Source organism: Pteropus alecto, unplaced genomic scaffold (genome assembly GCF_000325575.1).
Source record: "Pteropus alecto unplaced genomic scaffold, ASM32557v1 scaffold57, whole genome shotgun sequence".
NCBI classification, from domain to species: domain Eukaryota; kingdom Metazoa; phylum Chordata; class Mammalia; order Chiroptera; family Pteropodidae; genus Pteropus; species Pteropus alecto.
Window position 1 is genome coordinate 9071233 of NW_006442508.1, and position 16933 is coordinate 9088165.

Genomic DNA, 16933 nt, shown 5'->3' on the forward strand with positions numbered 1-16933 from the left:
CACGCTTTGATAATGACCTCATTAAAGGGAGCTGGGGGCAAGTAAGTCCTGTCTCCTGTTTGTGTTCGGCTAACAAAACCCAGCTTTGAGATCATTCATCGCTTTGGAAACTAATATGAAATCAATGTAAGAGGAGCAAATAAATCCGAGGCGGCCCCGCCAACTCCCGGGCTGTCCCGCCCTGCTCTCCGCCTCCGTTTGGGGCAGGAGAACCATGTGGGCAAACGCTGAAACTGAGAGGAAAAAAAGGACTAGGGATGGAGGAGGGTGCGCTTTGCAGGGCGCAGAGGGAGGGGCAAAGTGGGAGTTACAGCCGGAAAACCTCTGAGCGCTTCAACGGGTCGGAACTCTGGGGCCTGTTGAGTAGTAAGCAACACTAAGTCCCTGCCGTTTAATTTCCCTGACTTAAAGGAAAAAGGAAGAGGGAGAAGGAAGAAAGGAATGTGGGGTTCAGGTCAGGTGTGACCCAGGATTAGGGGAAAGTACTGGAAGACTTTTTTGAAAGCTACAACCAAGAATTTAAATCTCAAGTGTGAGCTGGAAGGAAACTGCTCATCCAGGCTCAAGTTGGAGAGCCCTGAGGCGCAAGGTGGCACCTTTGAACCGCTTCTGTATTTTTTCTCAGTTGAGGGTAAGGGTAGGGTGTCCTGACTGGGCAGTGTTCGGGGGATGGAGGGGGACAATTTTGTTACCTTCAAATTTCTGACACTGTCTTGCACTCAGGAAGGACAAAGCCATCCTCTGCCATCCCCAGAAAGAAGAAAAATCAAAGGATTCTCCCCCCTCCCTTAAAAGAACTAATTTTCTCCTTGAATTATGAAAGTAATGGCTTAGGTAACAGCCTGTACTCTGTACCCAACTGCTTAATACCGAATAAATCCTTCCACGTGGCTCCCCGAGTTGTGGCAATTAGAGCTCATTATAGGCTCATAAGAGCTCTCATTTCAGGGATTACTTAATGGACGATGAAATTTTATCGGACAGAATCACTGAGAAATAAAATTGCGCAGCAGTGGGGGCACAATGGGGGCACGTTGATGTCTGCTCGGGGTCCCCTTAGGCTCTGAGCTGGTTCGAGGTACTGCTGTCCTGGGGAAGGGTCCAGCTGAGCAGAGCCAGCTGCAAAGCTGCCCAGGGCCATGGAGGGTAGGCTTCAATGGGGGGAAGGATGTCAAGGCACAGTGGGGCCGCTTCTGAAGATGGGGCTGAAGTTGAAGAAAGGTAGTAAGGAGGGAGAGAGAGAGATCCAAAGTGAACTAAAGAGAAGTCTGAGAAGAGACTCCCATGTGGAACATGACCCCCAAATACTTGCTCTTGGTGGGCTCAAGCAATTAACCAACTACCCTAACAGGTAAGTCTCCAGAGACATGGTCTGCTTTCAGCCTCAGTCTGTCCCCACACTGCTCCTCCTCTTACAGCACTAAGCAACACAAAAGCCTCTCACTTTTCTCAAAATTCCCTAGTACTCAAACTGGATGTTTCAGTAGTCAGGCAGAGACTGACTTAGATGTTCGAGCTTCGTAATTAGGATTCTTTAAAATAAAATGGTCCTCACATAACAGCAACTTCCAGCACATCAGCAAAGGACTTTCTCATGAGCACACCCAGAACCACAGGGAACATTGTGACCCACACTGTCAGCCCAAAACAAATCTTGGATAACTTCTACCTAATCCAGAGGGAGGGAAAAGAGGAGGCAAACATAAAGTGAATAAATAAATCCATAGAAAATATATTTAATTTATATTTACAATATTTTATAATATATTATTTAAAGTAAGCATATAATACTTGCAAAGTGAATGGGGATATCGTGTCATCTATTTGGAAATTTTAGGCCTGTAAAAAACACACTGTCATTAAGGCTCTCGTAGTAGTGGTGCTCCCCGTCTTCTTCCTGGGGCTGGAGTGATTTTGAGGATTGCTTGGATTTTCCTGACGCGGGTGAGGGCTGGCTGGACCAGGCAAGCTGGGTTGAGGCTCAGTTTCTGTGATGGCTGCACCAGCAAACCTTGTGGTACAAAAGTAGTTACAGCTGAGCTGCCCTGAGTTAAGCCCTGAGACTCCTTAATTGTTGTCACAAGATGTTGGATTAGCACATTTCTGGAATAGCTGTCTGTTTACACTCTGGAGACCCACCGTCCACTAACCGCTTTCTAATTGAATTCTAATCACATTCAAATAGCTCAATAACCAGCCTCAGCTGCAATTCATAAAACTTTAATTGCCATCCATAAATCCTGGGCTCCCCAGAGCGGGGCATCCCTACAACCCAATTACACTTCTCTAGCTTGCAAGAGAGACTGTCACAGAGATGGAAAGGGAAAAGGAGAGGCAGAAAGACAGAGGACAGAGAGACAACCATGCCTCCAGCTGAGAAGCTGATGCTCCCCTAGGATTGGGGCACTTGGTTCTCACAGGTGGAGGAAGTCCTGTCCCCAAATTTCTTAGCACCTCTTTGAACTCAGGCTTGAAATTAGCTGTTTGGTGGGAAAAATCAAATTTGTAGCTCACCCTCCCTACTCCAGCCAGATTTTCTACAAGGGTAGAGAAGAGAAAGCTGTCATCCCTGCCACCTTGTCTTCCCCAAAGATCATTAGCCCCTATGGTGGCAGCTCCCCTCTCTCACATAACCACTGGTACACAAGTCTTCCACTAGACCCTGTGCCACTCAGAGATTTCTTTTACCAAACCACCTTTCCCATCCCAAGCCAGGATTCCTTGAATGGCTCCATTCCCTTCAATTTTGGGGGCTTTTAAATGGGCATAGAGGGGAGGGTGCTTCCTGGTTAGCCTGCCATCTGTAAAATGCAAGGGGGCAGGAGATGGATGGACCCAAAGTAAAGGCCTCCCCCAACCCCTGCCCAGTCTCCGAGAGGGCTGGGGTTTGAGTCCTCTCTCCAAAATCCTTGGGATGTAGTTTGTAAGATTGACCTGGAAATGTAGTGGTGGAACCATTTGGAGACAGAATAGAGTGACCCTTCATCTTTCTCTGCCAAAGGGGGAGCTGCCAGTTAGAAAGGGACACAAGGAAGGATCGTTGATACGAGTGGCCCCACGTGCAACGGCATTTTAGAGCTTCTCAAGCATGAGGATGAAAAGCTCCTCAGCTTCTTAGCTGTGAAGCCTCACTGTTACTCCGTGAATCTGTCACGAACTAGCCACCTGAATGACCTTGGCTAAGTCCAAAAGCTGGAGGAGTGTGTGTGTGTGTGTGTGTGTGTGTGTGCGCGCGCGCGCGCGCGTGTGTCTGTCTGTGTGTGTGTCCGTCTATGGTCCAAGCCGCGCCCAGGCACTGGGCTGCTGCCAGTCCGCCGCCGGAACGATCCTGCTTCAGACTTCAGGCCTCACAACTTTACCACGCCCCAGCTACAGCTGGCACAGCGGAGCAGGGAACACTGGGTGTCCCGGTCAAAAAGGCCTCAAAGTGCCCACCTGGTGCACTTTGCGGCCCCGCGCAGGGAAGAGTTGGGCTGCGGCCCAGGCTAGAGAGAGGGGTGGGATGGAGGACGCAGCTCTGTGATTTCACGGGAAAGCGTGGAGAAAGAGGGGGAGGAGGCTGGCCTCCCCTCGAAATTAACAAAACCTACACTTTGCAAAGTCTCCCCCATCCCCCTCCTCCGAGTTCTTCCCTGCCGCGCGCCCGCCCCTCCTCGCCGCTTCTGTTGTGACTCGGGCAGCCTATCCCGAGGGTGGGGAGCTGCTGAGGAGCCTGAGCGGAGCGGTACTCCGCAGCATCACGTGCCGGGGTGGGGGCTATAAATTCCCAGAGCCGGGGCCCCGGGCGGGGGACGTGTGGACCAGCCCTCTCCAGGGACCCCTTTGTTCGCCGCCCAGACGCCGACACCTCCCCGTCCCCAAGGGCTTGACCGCCTGCATCCGTGCCGCGCCCGGGGCAGAGCTCAGAACAGGAGAGGGGAGGAGGCGCCACCCCGGGCCGGGCCCTCCAGCCACCTATCCCTCCAGACATGTCGCGTTCCTTCTATGTCGACTCGCTCATCATCAAGGACTCCTCACGGCCCGCGCCCTCGCTGCCTGAGCCGCACCCCGGGCCAGATTTCTTCATTCCGCTGGGCATGCCGTCCCCGTTGGTGATGTCGGTGTCCGGGCCCGGCTGCCCGTCCCGCAAGAGCGGCGCGTTCTGCGTTTGCCCTCTCTGCGTCACTTCGCACCTGCACTCCTCTCGGGGGCCAGCAGGCTCTGGCAGCGGGGGCTCAGGGTCGGGGAGTGCGGGGACCGGGGCTGGCGGGGTGGCGGGGGGCGCCGGGGCCTTGCCCTTGCTCAAGAGTCAGTTCTCTTCGGGTCCTGGGGACGCGCAGTTTTGCCCGCGCGTGAGCCACGCGCACCATCACCACCACCCGCCGCAGCACCATCATCACCACCACCAGCCCCAGCAACCCGGCCCAGCTGCTGCAGCGGCGGCCGCGGCTGCAGCGGCGGCGGCGGCGGCGGCCTTGGGGCACCCGCAGCACCACGCACCTGTCTGCGCCGCCACTACCTACAACGTGGCGGACCCGCGGAGATTCCACTGCCTCACCATGGGTAGGGCGGGGTCTCTGGGTACCTGCGCGCCGCGCCTTCTTCGCTCCTGGGAACAAACTTTACGCCTCCAGTAGAGGAAGTGGGAGCCCGGCTGGCAGGGTGGGGAGGGAGGAAGTGCTTTCAGTGTAACCGTGGAATGTTCCCCAGAAGTTCCACGAACGTGAAAGTTAGCTTGCCAACCTCTCCAAGCAGCCTGGTGCGCTTCATTCCAGGTACCAGGTGCCCAAGTGTTGCGTAATATGGGGCCTTCGGGACCTCGAACTTGAGGGCTGAGGAACGGGATGTTAACTGGCTGAGATTCGGGGTGGATGTGTTTGAACTTCAGTGTAATATTCCAGTGTCGGGGCTCGCTAAAGCCTTTCAACGCTTTTGACTAAGCCCGACTGCCTCTCGGCTAGTCCTGGAGGGAGACGACCGGACAATGCAAGCCCCTATTCCTCTTTTAATCCTCTGACTTTATGTCCCGCACATCAAAAGCCTTCACTTGCTTTGGGCGTCTCTGTTCTTCCCGGCTAAGTAACGACGTGCCAGGAAATGGAAAAGGGTGAGGGATGGATACAGGTATTTTGTTGTGCTTTGCGGGTGAGTCCTTGAGAGGCGTCCTTCAAAAGAGATGACACGTGGGGTAGGAGCGCGTCGCTCGAGAATGACTTCTCTGCCCTCTCTTGGCCCGTATGCAGGGGGCTCGGACGCCAGCCAGGTACCCAATGGCAAGAGAATGAGGACGGCGTTCACCAGCACGCAGTTACTGGAGCTGGAGCGGGAATTCTCTTCCAACATGTACCTGTCTCGACTCCGGAGGATCGAAATCGCCACGTACCTGAACCTGTCGGAGAAACAGGTGAAAATCTGGTTTCAGAACCGCCGGGTAAAGCATAAGAAAGAAGGGAAGGGCACGCAGAGGAACAGTCACGCGGGCTGCAAGTGCGTCGGCAGCCAGGCGCACTACGCGCGCTCCGAGGATGAGGACTCCTTGTCACCGGCCTCTGCCAATGATGACAAGGAGATTTCCCCTTTGTGAGGGAGGGCCATCCGCCTTTCGCCACATGCTCCCAGGAACCCCCATAACGCCAACGCGGCGGGCACCCAGGGGTCAAAATCCTCGCCCATTCCGTGGTCCCATCTGGAGAAGGACCGAGCTGAGCGTTTCCAGGGTGCACAGGCCAGGCCTGACCCTTCCTGTCGTTTTCTTTACCTATTTGTGTAGGGCTCCACTCTCAGTAATAGATCTTTTTTAAAAAATGTAAATAATTAGATTCAACTCAGTCTTGTCATATAACAAAAAAGCGCGACGGTTTAACACTCTATGAGGTTTTTTTGAAAATGCATGTCATTTTCCCTTCCCTGTCTTTCAGAACCTGATAAGAATTCGGGGTTTCTTGATTATTTTCTGTTATTTTTAAATAAAAGTATTGAATTGCTAATAATTTAGAAAATTAAACTCTGTAGGTCCTTCTGAAAATTTTCCTGGGGAGAGTTTAAAATCCAAGTCGCTGAAGTCCCTTTTTATGTGAATAGTTTTATATGAAATTTATATTTATATTTATTTAAATAAATGAAACAAAATCAAGGTTTTGAATTCTTGATGTTTGTGGTCACCATCTTCCCCTATATCCCTCTCTCGAACGGACAGGAAAATGTGTCTGTGAATTTAGAGAGAAATGTTGAATAAAACTTGGTAATGTGGGTCTCTTGGTTAAGAGAGTTTTGGCTCTGTAGGATTTCTCCGTAACGGAAACCTCTGGCAAAGAGACACCTTCAGTCATGATGCCACCTATCAGTAAGTAGTACTCCCAGTTCTCAAAATAGCTAACCTCCTCACAGTTGACAGGACGAATCACTCCATTTAGAGTGACGCTGACAATTAATGACAGGCAAACCTTTTATTTAATGGAAAAGGTAAAAATTCCTCACCTAGTATTTATTTTTTGTGGCAATCTCCCCCGCCCCCTTTCTTCTTCATCTCTCAGTACTAAAAACTGAATTATGTGGAGGAATTTGAATAGTCAGAGTAGTTTAGGAAGAGCAACAATTCATTAAAGCAGATTAGAACCAAATACATGGAAACTTACAAATGGTGCTGGAAGTGACTAAGAAACGTTAACATTACTGGTTGTTCCTCTAGCTAAGAAATTAGCTGGTTTCCATCAATGCCGAGAAAACAAAAGGACAGGGACAGGGAATTTTTCTGTCTAAAGATTTATATCCTCACTTTTCCAAAGGAACTCAGAGGGACTTTTGAATGCTTTCCCTCCTGGTCTTTCTACCTTTAACCTACACTGACTCTCTTCTAGTTCCTCTCTTCCCATCACCTTGCAGAGTTAATTCCCACAAGTCTGGTCCTAGAGGAGACTGACTCTGGCTGTGTCCTCGGCAAGGAAACCTGGCTCTCTCCTCAGGGCAGCAAGGGCCTGTCGTCTAAAAGAGAAGTGAAGCTGGAAACATGGAAACTAGGAGATCTCATTTTCTGCAAGCTGAGTCTCACTAACACCCACTGGTGTTATTTCTGATTATTTTTTATAAAAATGCTACCCAAGAGGTTCAAGCCAAAGAAACTCTTTACAACACACATGCGCAGACTTCTAGGTCTGATTTACTTTAGGTCTGTAGGAGCTGAAAACTTCACCAGGTGCAGTACGGCTCTCAAACTGAGGTCGGAAAGCTAGTTTGAGAAGGAGAAAAGAAAAGAGAAATGTGGCCATGGTTTTCCCTGCCCAGAGCATTCGCATTCCTGACCCCCTCTCTTTCTCTTTCTTTCTCTCTCTTCCTCCCTCTCTTCCTCTCTCTCTCTCTCTGCTTAGGAGAAAGAAAATCCCCCTTTCAGACTCCGGGGCCTGTCATCAACTCCCATTAGGGAATGGTCGGGACAGGCAAGAGGAAGGAGAGACTCCCACGGTGTAGTACTGAATCCGGAGCTGTCCGCAGCTTTGTGCAGCGAACTGAGCCTGGTCCTACACATTGGTCACAGGCAACTGGCTCGCCTCTGTCCGAGTCTGAGAAGCTCAGCCTCTGGGTCTCTCTGTCACATGCAGAGTCTGGGGCTCCTCTCCCTGCCCGCCACTAAGGGTAGGAGGCACCGGCCTTTCCTGAAGATCCCGTCTTCTTCCTTCTCAATAAACGGGTCTTTCTGGGCCAAGTACGGAGGTGGAAGGGAGTGTCGAGGAGAAAAGAGCAGATGTTTAAAGAGAATTTCTTCTCAGGAAATAAGAAGAATAAAGAGGACTTGCTGCCGCTCTCCATACTCCTTCTCGAAGCAAAGCCTCTCTGGGCAGAGGGCATTCACCTCTGTCCCCTTCCTATCCACACCTGCCCACCCGTGGGTCGCCACATGTTCAGGGCTTGGCCCTTCTCAAGTCCATGCTGAGTCCAGACCAGAGTCTCTGCTCTGCGCAGGCTCCTCCACCCCAGCCCTGCGCGGGGCGTGCCTAGCCACCCACCTGCCACACCCGACGCTGTGCCTCGTGCCCAGCTCCACTGCTCAGCCAAGGAGCAGTGGCACCAGCCCTTCTTGCCTGATTTTGGCAAGGAGGGAGAGAGGTCTCAGCCTCTCTCCCTCCTGTTTTGGGGAAAATTCCTCAGAGAAGGGAGAACTAACAATGGATCTCCCACCAGAGGCAAAAAGATCCAAAGATACCTATCTGGACGTTTGTACATTCTCCAAAGAAAGGTTCTCCGGGGTTCAGTAGAAGGGGTCCTCCTCGTTCTAGGACATTTGGTGCCCAGAGGTCCTTTTAGTCACTTTCAGAGTGAACCATGCGGTCTCCTTGTCTACTAGGGTGGATTTTTCATTCCCCCACCCCCCAAATTAGTTAATGTTTTTGAAGTTTGAAAACCAAAATAAGGCTTTGAGAATCTGTCTGATTTTAAAGGCCTACAGTTTCACCTTAGATTAAGAACACCTATGCTAACACACAGGCACACAGACTCAGACACATGAATACTCTGCTAACCAATCTTGATATCAAACACTCTAAGTGAAGGGCCCCTGGATTTATTAAAGAGGAACGTTTAAGACGTGCGGGGTCATCCTTGACAATTTTCCTATCTTGGAAGCTCTAGATGCTAGCTTTTCACCATGTCCCCATTTGAGAAACAGAACTCCGTTCCTGCAAAACATGGCCTCTTAGGGGGACTATAGATACATGATAGAAAGAAAGAAGAGAATGAAAATGAGAATTAGAAATCAAGACCTTGCTCCACTAAAAGAAAAGTTAACAGCAGAGCCATTAGTGTGGTTGAATCCACCTTTTGAGAACAAGTCCTGAGGTAGCTTTAAACAGAGAAAGAGCTGGGGGCAGGGAATGGAGAACAGGAAGGATAACCCCCTGTCCTTGTGTCTTGCCCCTGTCCAGACATTCTAAACAAAGAGGAAGACCAGAGACCTTTCCCCTTTCCCCTTTTATCCTCCCACACAGTGACCAACACACATTCAAGGGCAGGGGCCCAACGGTGATAGTAGCAAGCGTCAAGCCTTCTTGATTGCAAATCATGCCCAGGGCAGAAGGGATCCAGCAGCCTGTACCTAGGATATTCATATGCCCAGGTGATAAGAGACACTAGTGATGGTAGAACACCCTCCCCCCTTATTCTGAAGTAGTCATCATAGCTTACTTCCTATCCCCCTCCACTCCATCCCTCTAAGGATATCCAAGGATGTTTTAGGAGAAAGAAAACTTGGGGATGTGAAGGTTTTGAGGTTTTGATTGCTGGCTTCTTCCTCCCTTTCCTCATCTGGATTCCCCATCAGTTCTGCCTTTTGTATACCTGAACAGGATTAGAAATGCAGCTTGCTTGGCCAACCTAGACTGTAGTAAGGGAATTGCCAGAAAAGTGGTTGTTCTAATTAAAAGTGGTCACACAGGGCAAGAAGGTCTGTGAGTATATACGTATGTACATGCATGCATGTGTATGTGTATGAATGTGTGTTTGTGAGACAGAGTCATGTAAAAAGAGAAGAGTTCTCCAGTGTGTGTGTATGTGTGTGTGTGTGTGTGTGTGTGTGTGTGCGTGCGTGTGCAGTTCTCACTTGCCCACTATCTTGCAGTTTCCTTTGGAGGATTTCTTTGAGAGAAGTGGGAAGGTGCTCAGAGTTGAGTTGGGGGTAAAGAGAAAGAAGCTAAACATTGAGGGGAGACTGGAAGGAGCTTTAGGTTAGATCTCAGGCCCAGTCTTAAGGCTGTGAGAGAGAGAAAGAGAACTGACACTTCCAATAAATTCCGTTTGCTAGAGGAAATTGGGTTTAAAGGAGCAATCACTACTTTAAAAGGAGAACCTCCCATCCTCTCAAACAGTCTAAAGATGCCCTAGACATGAATACAGCTCAGTGCATCAAAGCAATTATTCCTATTTTCATTATTCACAGGGAATCTTTGAATATACCTGTTAAGGTGACAGACCTCTTAAAAAGGAACATTTATCCATGCAATTAAATGGTGCACTTACTAGGCTTCTATTAACATAATTTAATATAAATCTATTTTATGAATGTGTAGGCTCACATTACTGAAAATTGAGCTTCTCTGAAAAAAAAAAAATGCCCACATCTCTTCCCTAAATTAAATGGAATAGAATCCCAAAACTTGCTATATTAAACTAACTGGAAATATTAAAAGTGGAGGAATCTTTTGTATTGTCTTATGTTAGTGGAGGTATAAAGAAAAGAGGCAGCTTCTCTCACAGAAGATGAGAAATTCCACAAGAACACACGCAGTGCTCCTACACTCAAGGCCCTGGCACTTGGAGAGGGTAACAGGCTGGAACCGAGGAGGGGCCAACAAGAACAGGAATTTAAAGAGATCTCTTAGGAACCAAGTAAAATCAGAGCTCAGATTTAAAAAAAACAAAACAACAACAACAACAACAACAACAAAAAACAACGTTGACTCATATTTGGAAGCAAGTTTCTTCAGTTTGGAAAGAAAATTCAAAGCCTGAGACCTCATAGTCCTGAAAGCTACTCCATGTGGAGGTAGATATCCTTCTCTGTTCCCACAGCTGGACTTCTTTTTCTCAAATGCACCCTCCAAAATTCCGGGCATCCCATTGTCTCTGAAAATAGTGTTTTGTGGGCCCTTCTGTTGATGTCAGTGCCTGACCTTCTGCACTGGGCATTGCTTTTCTTCAAACTGAGCCCTATGTTTTCCTGAACCCTTGTGGTAGCTTTGTTGAGACTTCCAAATCCCAAACCCAGGAAGGCCCCAGGGGCTCCTCTGAGTGAATCCCGACAGATCGGAAGTGTGTGCTGTGTGCTTAGGAAAGTAACTAGTTTCAGATTAATGAAGCAGTGACAATTTCAATCTGCTTAAAGGCGGAGGTTGGCACTGCCCAGGCCTGAGCGTGGGGAGCTCGCCAGGCTGGGCTTTATATTGTCCGCTTTTCTGAAGAGCAGACAAAGATGGATAGAGAGACATTGAAAAGCAGGGGGCGTATTTCAAACAGCCCCATAAAGAGGGCTGTCACTTTAAGACAAGAACCATAGTGCTTTGATGACTTTGTATTAGCTGCACCATTTCAAATAAGGAACTCAAGTCTCTAGTGAGAGGAAGGAAAAAGGAGACAGAGAAGGAGAGGGAGAGAGAAGGAGGCAGAGAGAACAGAGAATGTAGCAATATTTAGCCTATGTGAGCACTGCAGCGAGACTAATTCTTAGGCAACTACTTGATTTCCGAAGTTCACCAAGAAACAACCACAGCAGGTGCAGAGAAAAAAGGCAGGTGGGAGCTGCTCCTGATGGGAAAGAGCTCCCTTCCGTTGGGCAGCAGCCGGCTCTAAGGAGCTGAAGCCAGCTCGGCCTCAGTTTGCTGGGAAGGGCTCAAGCAGGACATGCAGCCCTGCCGGCCCCAGACCGCTGAGGATTAGAATGGAAATTTTTGAGAGCTTGGAAGAGAAAGAATAGGAAGGAGGGGGAGGGCAGGCTTTTGGAGGCCACCTTCGCAAAGCCTAATTTAAATTGTTTGGGGTCAAGCAGCAGCAAGCTACCTCCCCCCTTTCCTTCTTAATTAATTAATGACCACAATTAATTATTAGGGTCTTGCATCTCAAGACTTCAAAACGCATTCAAGGGGAGTTGATGAGTTGCTTGAGCCAAATGCATGCTTTTAACTTGGAAGAAAGGTGTTGAGAGTTGGAGGTGTGCTTGTCTGTCCCTCTTCTTCCTTTGTCTGTGTCTGCTTTCCTCTCCGTCTCTCCCTGCCTGTCTGTCTCTCTTTCTCCACACAAGAGGTCTCTGGCTTTCCCTCCTCCCTCCTTTGTTCTCCAAGACCAACTCCCTATCTTTCTCCAATCTCCACTGGCCCTGGCTCAACCCTCCCAACTCAAGACTCCAGCTGTCTGGTTAGAGGGGAGGACGCCTAAGCTTTGGCCCCCACCCAAGGTACCCCCATCTTGAAATCTCACGCCAGGTCGGTGGCAGGAAGTGAGTGGGCAGCAGTATAATTTCACCTGCTGCATCAAGAATTTTTAATAGCTTTTTTTTTTTTTCTGGCCAAAGAAACTTTTTTTTTTAAGGAAACCGGAACCGGACCGGGAGATCGCGCCGGCTTTGAAGACAGACGAAAGGGCTCCCCAGACAGTGGCGCTGCAGAGAGAAGTGTTTAGTCACTGTTTCATTAGGCACTATTTGAACCTTGCAACATGTGGTAATTTCTGGGGCAAGCTGAAAAGGGGGGATTATGTAGGAGGGACACAAGGAAATTAGCGAACGGTTAATTTAACTCGTTTTCTGCTAGACTTTTCGATACATTCCTAATTGACTGAGGGGCAGGTGAAGCTCCCGCCCCATGCAGGCTCATTCACGGTGGGAATAAATGGTTCTTTTTCAACTCACACTGTTCACAATATATCATCAGGGAAAAGACATGCAATGAATATGTTGATTTTTTTTTATTAATGGAATTACACCCTGCCACGCAGGTGTGAGGGTAAAAACCTATACTGCAATGAAATAAGATTAACAATGAAATTAGAATTTTATTAGCTTTATATGTCACATAGACCTGGATTTGAACTGTCAAAACAAGCAACAAGAAAAGATATTCTGAAGGCAGCTCTGCCAATCAACCAGGAGAAACGGAAAAGCGTCTATCCAAATCACTGTCAGCTTCCAGTTTCTTCAGCACCTTACTTGTAAGGGACTTATGCGGGAGGCAAATGAGCAGAGGCCCCGTGTGGGTAACTGCCTGGTGTCTGGTCCCGCAGGTAGTAATTGAAAATACTACTTTGACTCGCGAGGCCTGGCCTACCGAAGGCCTCAGGCGAGGGTAGAGGGGCCGGGATGGCCCTAGGCCGCGGAGAGGTCAGCAGGAGAGGCCCGGCTACAACGGCCTGTAGGCCTCCGGCCCTTTCAATCAGCTTTCCAGGCTGGCGGTGACCCAAAGGAATGGAGAGAAAAGTCGGGATGCGGGCTCGGAGGCTGAGTAGGGCGTCCCTGGGAAACCACACTGAATTTTGTTACCCAGGGCCCCGGGAGCTTCGGCGCTGCTACCTGGGTCTGGCAGGCGCAGAGGTGCCTTATGCAAATGGCTCACTATTAGGCGAGAAAGAAATACTTCAAATGGCCCTTTGTAACCTTCTATAGAAAATCGAGATACTCTGCATGACAAAGCACAATTAAGCTTTCTATTCAGGAGTTCTGCAGCTGGTAGCCCATTGGGAAAGTGGGAGGAAACGAGAATATATTAATAGTGTGTCGAAAGTTTTTGTGTGCGTGTCCCTTTCTGAGTCGGGGTAGGGAAGGGGCGGTAGGTAGACCCAGAGGGAAAGAAGGCTCCGCCTTGGATCTCTGCCCCCGAATGACATCTCTTCTGCTCAGGTGGAAATCCCCGCTAGTCTGGCAACCAAGGCATCCTGAATGGTCGCGGGGACCCCTGAGCCCAAACAGGGCCGGGCGGACCCTGCAGCACCAGCGCACGGGCAGGGCTTGACGCGTGCCCCACAGCCTCCTCTCCCGGGAAAGCTGGACGGAGACCCGGCTCCCTGCTGTACTTCCCCCAGACGCTTTGGCAGGTGGTGCGCGCAGGAGCGCTGGAGAGGGATGCTGCGATGGGAAAGATGTGGGAAGGGCATAGCCAGATTTTCCGTTCACCTCCAATTTTCTCCACCTCTCTTCTCCCACAGGTGAGTTTCACTTCCTAGTCGTTCACTTTTACACTCCCTAGGGAGAATTCTCTGCTTTTTAGCCAACTGTGCTGGTTATTCTCCGTTTGCTCCTCTAGATTCGTTTCTACCCTCTATCCTGTTTGGTGCCCATAGACACTGACCACTGTGGATTGTATTGTCCTCTATTAGCTGCATCACCTGCAGTTTCTTGCCTCTGGCTTCCATTTGCGTTTGGTGAATGAGTGGCACTGCAAGCAACAACACAACCTGAGGAGAGAGAAGCTGAGATATAGTGCTCGTTTCTGGGTATGCGCTCTAAAAACTCCTTTTCTCTTTGAGAGCCTCCTTTTCAAGTCTCCAGCTCTTAATCGGGCTCCCCTCTTTGTGCCTGAATAGGGTGGAAGTGCCTTCCAGCTTCAGATAGTCCTTACATGTATCAAAATTCTTGTTAGTTCCTTCAGCCTTACACACATCTTTGTAAATAGTCACTTTGTTGAAAAGTTTCTTCAAAAATTCCAGCTCGAAGTATTCGCCTGGTGGCTGACTGGCCATGTTGTATTTGAATCAGTCTCTTCTACAACAGCTGGTTGTCTCCTCACTTTTGCTGGGACAACTCCTGTGAGAGGACCTCCACACTCTAGCCCATTCCATTTCAGACAGCTCTGACCATTAGGAGCATGTCCTTGTGTTGAATCAGAATCTTCCTTTGTCATTTCTATCATGAGAGCTTTCCTCATGGGGCTTCTACGTGTCTGTCTTCTCCTCTACTCCCAACCACGAGGTCCTTGATGACAGTAACTGCATCTGTCATCTCTGTATCCTTGTCATTTATCACAATGTCCAGCATATAGTAGAGGCCCAGGAAACACTAGTGGAATCAATGCATCATTCTGCTCCCAGGTCTCCACCAGTTTCTTCAATTATAGAGGTTAGAAACAGCCATATTTATAGTAGTTGTATATACATATATAATAAATACATATACATATGGGAGAAATAGCCTTTATATAAGTTAAATACAGATAGGATATAGAGAAAATTCTGGAATCAGTCTGCATGCTCTATAATTTACTAGCAGTGTGGCCTTGGGCAATTCACTTAAAATTTCATTTTCTCCATTTTACGAATGGGGATAATTAATAGTACCTTCCTCAGAAGGATGCTGAGGATTAAATAAGGAAATGTATGTGAAAATATACAGATATTTAGATAAGTTAAGGAAGTTCTATCTGGAAAGTAACTGTTGGATAAATATCTGAAGGGAGGGTGGAGAACTGACCATGTGGCTAGCTGGGACAAGAGAATTCTAAACAGAGGTAGCAGTGAGTGCAAAGGCCTAGGTGGGAACTGCATGAAGTAGTTGAGAAACAATAAAGAGACAAAGTGACTAGAGGAGAGAGACAGAGAGAGAGAGAGAGAGAGAGAGAGAGAGAGAGAGAGAGAGTCTGTGGGTGGGTGAGGGGGAGCTCAGACTGGTGATGGAGTGAGTCCTTAAGTCATATAGTAAGGACTTGGGCTTTTATTTTGAGCTAACTGGGAAGCGTTTGGAGGATTTTGAGCAGAAGAGTGATATACTATAACTTATGACTAATCGGGATGAATTTGACTGCTGTGTTGAAAGAAGCAGGGAAGTTAAGATGCCATTAAATTAAGCCAGGTAAGAAATGATGGTGGCTTGGACCAGAGTGGGGATAACGGGAGTGGGGAGAGGTGCCGAATTCTAGGATTTGACTTGGTGGAATGGCCAGGATTTGCTGACAAACTGAATATGAGGAGTAAAAGAAAGAAAGGGATCAAGGATGATACCAAAGTCTTTGCTCCAAACATTTCGAAGAAAATAAGTTGCTGTTAAGAAGAAAATAGGAGGAACGAATTTTAGGCTCTGTTAAGTTTGAGATGACAATTAGACATCAAAATGAGGACATCATGAGGGCAATTGGAAAAAGAAGTCTGAGGTTCTAAAGTGAGATCCAGACTGAAGAAGTGAATAAGGGGTCATGAATATGATGATAGTATTAAAGCCACGTGGCAAAGTGAGCTATAAGGGAGTGAGCATAGAGTAAAAAGGGAAGAAACTCAAGGACTCTGGAGAACTCTTAAGATTTAGAAGCATGGGGAAAAAAAACAAAGTTATGGAGATGAGAAAGAACTAGCAGAGAGGGAAAACAATTAGATGAGCTCTATGATTGGCACAGCTTAGTGCCTGGAGAGAATTTCCAGGACACAGTGCAGGGAGGGTAATCCAAACAAAGGCCAGCAATCTCCCTGAGTTGAGACAACAATCAGAAGCAGAGGAGACCAAGATGGCTAGAATTCATAGAACACAATACCTATGCAGTAACAAACTGCTCAGAAAGAAAGATCTAGAAATATGTGCAAGTTTCCCCTCACGTTTTCAGCTGGGTAGTTGTACATGAAGAACCTACCTAAGGCCAGAGAAAGAACACCAGAAAGAAGTAGGCTGAACAATTTACCACCTCACACGTGTCTGGTAATAGTTTTGTTCCCTCTGGGCTGAATAAAAAGATCTCTAACATACAGGTTTTTTTAATTTTTTTTTTTTTTAATTCAACTAGACTAGAGTACTCAGAAAGGTATTGCCTCAGTAGTAGACATGGGTTATCACCTGTTCTCATCTGTTTTCCTCTATTTAAAACATTTTCTTAATCTAAAAACCAGAAAGGCTATGTCTTCAGATGGGCTTATAGAATCCATCTAAAGCCAGAAGAAGGGTAGGTGGTATTTGTAGTCTCAAACAAAAGTCCACATGCATATATTGAGAGAAATCTGAAGAAAATGGATACGGAAGACAAAAGTTTAATCTTTGAGGCACTTATGGACTGGGAGGTATTGAATGGCAGATCTGAATGCCCTTGGAAATTCACAGAAGAGGATGGCTCTTGACAAGAGGAGTGGGAAGCTGATGCCCAGTTAGAAAATTGCTTAAGAATGCACAGATTAAGACTGATGTTTGAAAGTACAATTTCAATACTTTCTATTGTTTCTAATCACAAGTCTATCTTTCTACCTCTTTTTATTCAATCAAGTAAGACACAGAGAGTTTAATGAGTTTTGATTTTTCCTAGTCAGGAAGACCTGTCAATATTTCATAGGCAAGCAGAAAGAGGCACTAAAAGAGCCCTATTAAAATATTTTAGTCACTTTTGAAGATCCAAAGACAGGTTCTTTTTTGCAAAGCATTATTCTCTTTTTATGAATTCCTCTTTGCTGATTTGTCTTTTGTAATTACTCAAAGATCAAACAGCTCATACAATGTACCTGAGTCAGTTTTATG

At 47.8% G+C, this 16933-nt stretch overlaps 1 protein-coding gene and 1 long non-coding RNA gene across 2 annotated transcripts; one reads left to right on the forward strand and one right to left on the reverse strand.

The window, feature by feature from the left end:
- Window positions 1-1739: 1739 nt before the first annotated feature.
- On the reverse strand, window positions 1740-4620 carry LOC107196437. The gene is made up of 2 exons (XR_001517832.2): window positions 4480-4620; window positions 1740-2011 (listed from the first exon to the last, which is right to left on the reverse strand). It is a non-coding gene; the product is annotated as an uncharacterized LOC107196437 (long non-coding RNA).
- GSX2 (GS homeobox 2) lies at window positions 2011-6040 on the forward strand. Its single transcript, XM_006922503.3, has 2 exons — window positions 2011-4542; window positions 5223-6040. Exons 1-2 carry the CDS (start codon window positions 3969-3971, stop codon window positions 5561-5563), a joined length of 915 nt encoding a protein of 304 aa, XP_006922565.1. The 5' UTR covers window positions 2011-3968; the 3' UTR covers window positions 5564-6040.
- The last annotated feature ends 10893 nt before the right edge of the window (window positions 6041-16933 follow it).

Bases quoted from the DNA above. Each gene is read 5' to 3' on its own strand.
- GSX2 (XM_006922503.3), top strand. From the start codon at position 3,969: ATGTCGCGTTCCTTCTATGTCGACTCGCTCATCATCAAGGACTCCTCA. The intron at 4,543-5,222 runs GTAGGGCGGGGT...GCCCGTATGCAG, and splicing joins ATTCCACTGCCTCACCATGG to GGGGCTCGGACGCCAGCCAG.